We start from the raw sequence: 4,699 nt of genomic DNA on the forward strand, positions 1-4,699 counted from the left end.
AATTCTGATAGTTCTGAAGTAAAAGAATGCAAAGAAGAACAAAAGGATAAAGAAGTAATTATATTATATAATTATATATTATAATATATATATATAAATAATTATATATAAAATTATAATAATTATATATTATATATAATTATATTATAAAAAATTAAAAAATTAATTATAAAATTAAATTTCAATTAAACTTGCAATAAAAAAAATTTTGTAGATTACGGAAACGAAAGATGTGAAAGAAGAATCGAAGGATTCTAAAGAAGAAGAAGAAAATAATATAGAGAAAGATAAAGATAAAGATGATGTGAAAAAAGAGGAAAAAGATACAGAATCAGAAACAATGGATAAAGAAAAGGATAAATTGGATATTAAAGAAGAAAAGTCATTAACAAAACATGACGAAAAAGTTGAAAATATTGAAAATAAAACAAAGCAAGATTCTGAAGAAGATGTAGTTATCGTTAAAGATGATGAAGAAGAAACTGAAAAACGAGAGGTATTACTATTACGCTAATGCAATTTATTTAGAGAAATTTATTTAGAGAAATTAATAAGATTTTACAAGATTAACAAGATTTTCGATTTTACATTATAGGAGAAAGATAATAAAGAAAAAGATATAAAAGATTGTGATTCAGAAACGATAAAACCTAAACGTAAATTCATGTTCAATATAGCTGATGGAGGTTTCACAGAATTACATACATTATGGTTAAATGAAGAAAAAGCTGCGGTTCCTGGTCGTGAATATGAAATCTGGCATCGAAGACACGACTATTGGTTATTAGCTGGTATTGTTACACATGGCTATGGTCGTTGGCAAGACATTCAAAACGATATCAGGTAAAATGTAAAAATTTATAATAGGAAAATTTATGCTTAATATAAATATATACTATTTTAATATTATTTTGCAGGTTCGCAATAATTAATGAACCATTTAAAATGGATGTGGGCAAGGGTAACTTCTTAGAAATAAAGAATAAATTTTTAGCTAGACGCTTTAAATTGTTAGAACAAGCATTAGTAATAGAGGAACAATTAAGAAGAGCTGCGTATCTGAACTTAACACAAGATCCTAATCATCCTGCAATGAGCTTAAATGCAAGATTTGCTGAAGTTGAGTGCCTTGCAGAATCACATCAACATCTCAGTAAAGAAAGCCTTGCAGGGAATAAACCAGCGAATGCTGTCTTGCATAAAGTAATATCTTTATTGAATATTTTTTTATTTTATTTATTTATAATTCATTTTTATATTACTTTACTATAGGTACTAAATCAATTAGAAGAATTATTATCTGATATGAAATCTGACGTAAGCCGTTTACCAGCTACTTTAGCTCGTATTCCACCTGTTGCGCAAAGACTTCAAATGTCAGAGAGATCTATATTGAGTCGATTAGCAGCTACTGCACCAGGCGGAAATAATTCTCAATCGGGTCAAGCAGCATTGTTAGCGCAACAGTTTCCAGCAGGTTTTTCTGGTGGACAATTACCAGCTACATTTGCTGGTGCAGCTAATTTCGGAAATTTTAGACCACAATACTCAGTACCAGGTCAACCACCACAGGGATTCACAGGTATGCAATAAGTTTAAATTTTTAATATAGAACTTCAATCTTTATAATGATTATTATAAAAATAATTTATATTGCAGCTTGAATAGTAAATGATTGATAAACAGTGGCTCAATTGAAAATTCATAATGGCGCATGTTAACACTATGTTTTAACAAGATTGTGTGCGCTGCATTATTTTTTCGTAAATTACGATTTTTAGCTGAATTTTATTAAAAGAGGCGTTAAGATAAAGAAGTAACAAAACAGACATAGATATGCAGACACATATGTAATATGTTACATCTAAATTACATTATTTCTGTATTTATTATGTGTACATTCGGCGTTTAGCATCAAGATTATCATGTTTTTGTATTTATACATATACGGTCCTTGTAGAAAGTGGCATAAATTATTTTCTTAAGCTAATTAAGAGTGATTTATATTTCTTCATTGACCGGCGTGTGTATTATATTGTAACGATAAGTACATTTTACTTAATGCAAACAAAAATAACAACTTATTTAAGAAACGAGTACAGATTACAGAGATGCGCAGTTTAAATTTAAGATGCGCTAATTGATTCATGCGGTTTATCGTTCAGTATAATTTATTCGCAATTTTTTTTTGCAATATTTTACTGACGGATGCCAAAAAGACTTAATTAGTCAAAAGCGTGTCCTTCGATATGTGTATTTGTGAATTCAGGGATTTTAGTTCAGATTGCATATATATTAAATATCATTGATATACCATAAACGATGAACAATGGCAATCATTTTAGTTAAGACTGACATTCACATTCATATTATATTCGGGAAAGTTCATTTCGTATACAATTTTACATGCTATTGTAATGCATGGATTCCCATCTTTCAGATTCTTCATATATGCGCACTTTAATTGTCAAATTTTCAGTTTAAAATAAATATTGTGTAAGTACTACGTCGAAAAAAACAGAAGCACAAAGTCTGTTTGATACTTAAATATTATAATGCACATGGTGATATGATTCTGATACGTAATTCGAATCTTTAGAGATCGATTATTTTATTGAAAAAAGTCACCAATGACTAAAAAAATGACCTAGGGAGAAATTTGATAATATCGTGATCATTTAATAAATATACTTTGTATATACTTGTCCAATTACATTTTGATGCATTATATATTATACGCATACACATATATTATAGCACTCTCGTAACAAGTAAGGTCGAAAGGCACGTCTCACATCCCATACATTATATTAGAGAAAAGAGAAGAGGGACGATTATAAATATAATTATAAAACACAGAAACATTAAAAAATCTTAAGTAAATATATTGTTCCATTTTTTCTACCCCAGGTTCGAGACGTGTTAGAGCATTTCAATTTAACTAATCGATCTGCCAAATCCTTATGTTGGCATATAAGTTTCTAAGAATAATTTAGGATATAGTTAAAAAATTTTGAATGAGTGTGTAAAGAGTAAGGGAATGAATGAATAAAAAATGAATTGACAAATCATTGAAAATCGTTTGTTGTATGTATTATTTCTGCTGGAATAAATTAATAATTAGAAACAAGATTTGTACTCAATGTTTTTAATAGGTTTTAAATTTCGCAAACAATTACAATTTATAATAAAAGACTTTATTGATTATATATAATATATAATAAATAAAAAATATTATAGAATAGAATATAAATACTATGAAACAATTACAATTATTGTAAATTTGAAATTGTGATTATTTTATTATAATGCGTTGTAAATTAACATTATTTTATGTATAAATAATAATATAATAATATAGTGAATAAGATGATGAAAAAAAATACAACATTTTTAACGTAAATAATACGGCAGCAACGATAATAGAAAGATACAAAATTTAACCAGAGGTATCTTTATTTTGTCTCTGTTGTATCATTTCTCTTATGTTGTTTTCACATTCTTTTAAGTTTTGTTGCAAGTACGTTTTATTATTTTCTAAATTTTTCACTTTTTCATCAGCATTTTTCATTCGTTTCTCGAGACCAATTTTTATACTATCCATATTGTCTAAAAGAAACATTCTGCCAACTGATTCATATGCTTTAGTGTTTTCTGGATATGAGGTTATTTCCTTCATTGTTAGTTCAGCGAATTGTTTTGATCGTTTTAATTTTTCAATTTGTAAATCTGCTAACTTCAATTTTTGCGTGGTATCAATCATTTTCTCGTGTAATTGCGAGAATGCTTTTCTTAGCTCTTCATCCGGTTCTCTTGCCATTTTACTATAACAATTTTATAGGTTAAAAAACTAAAATTTTTCGTTTCATACAATTATTTAAAATTTTAATTTATTATCAAATATAATAAAAATTCAATTAAATATAATTAATTCTACATTTTGACATTTTTATTATAATGAAACAATTTAAAACACAAGATAACACAAAATATCTCATTAATTTTAACTTGTTAAGTTAACAGGAAAAAAATTATACAATGATTAACATCTATTTATATGATTCTTAATTATTTTCTTATAAAAATAAATATATAGAAAAAAATTTTTTTATTTTATATATAAGTTATTATTTACCTTTTATTCAATTTTTTAATAAAGAAAAATAAAGTTATTTATTACTTAATGAAATGTATATATATTATTACTGAATTTATTTTGGATTTTATTATAATCTATATTATATATTTCAATAAAGAAATTAAAAAATAAATTTCATAGAATATCTTGAATTATGTAGTACGATGCCAGCACAGACTATGTATAAAATAGACTTGCATGTAATATATTTTTGTGTGTTATATGAGATAACAATGATCTATCGATATTTTGAAAACATCGATGTTTTTTATCGATCATCAATGTTTTTTTTATGGATTCTTTATTTAAATTTAATTCTTCTTTAATTAATTATTGCAAATATGTACTGATTTGTAAAAATTATGTTTTTTTTTTATATACATAATAGATAATAAAAATTTTAATTTTTGAAATTTTCACAAAAAAGTTTTGATATTATTATATTAAATTCTATCTAATAAAATATAAAAATATATAAAACCTTTATGATATATAAAAGAACTATATATAAAATATATATACTCCCGATATATAAAAAAAATTTATAAATATATAAAATAT

The 4,699-nt window shown here is 25.1% G+C and overlaps 2 protein-coding genes across 2 annotated transcripts in view; one reads left to right on the plus strand and one right to left on the minus strand.

Moving 5' to 3' along the window:
* LOC102676522 (chromodomain-helicase-DNA-binding protein Mi-2 homolog) overlaps positions 1 to 2,883 on the plus strand; it is an 11,673-nt gene extending 8,790 nt beyond the window's left edge. The window contains exons 20-25 of the mRNA XM_031512246.1: positions 2 to 54; positions 215 to 496; positions 596 to 843; positions 918 to 1,203; positions 1,273 to 1,582; positions 1,660 to 2,883. Coding sequence (XP_031368106.1) covers positions 2 to 54; positions 215 to 496; positions 596 to 843; positions 918 to 1,203; positions 1,273 to 1,582; positions 1,660 to 1,664 — 1,184 coding nt within the window. The 3' untranslated portion in view covers positions 1,665 to 2,883. The remainder of the gene's footprint in view (position 1; positions 55 to 214; positions 497 to 595; positions 844 to 917; positions 1,204 to 1,272; positions 1,583 to 1,659) is intronic.
* A 392-nt stretch (positions 2,884 to 3,275) lies between these two features.
* LOC102671370 (prefoldin subunit 1) lies at positions 3,276 to 4,332 on the minus strand. The gene is made up of 2 exons (XM_006619353.1): positions 4,136 to 4,332; positions 3,276 to 3,824 (listed from the first exon to the last, which is right to left on the minus strand). Exon 2 carries the CDS (start codon positions 3,818 to 3,820, stop codon positions 3,440 to 3,442), a length of 381 nt encoding a protein of 126 aa, XP_006619416.1. The 5' UTR covers positions 3,821 to 3,824; positions 4,136 to 4,332; the 3' UTR covers positions 3,276 to 3,439.
* Positions 4,333 to 4,699: the final 367 nt, after the last annotated feature.

This window comes from Apis dorsata, unplaced genomic scaffold (assembly GCF_000469605.1).
Source record: "Apis dorsata unplaced genomic scaffold, Apis dorsata 1.3 scaffold_407, whole genome shotgun sequence".
NCBI classification, from domain to species: domain Eukaryota; kingdom Metazoa; phylum Arthropoda; class Insecta; order Hymenoptera; family Apidae; genus Apis; species Apis dorsata.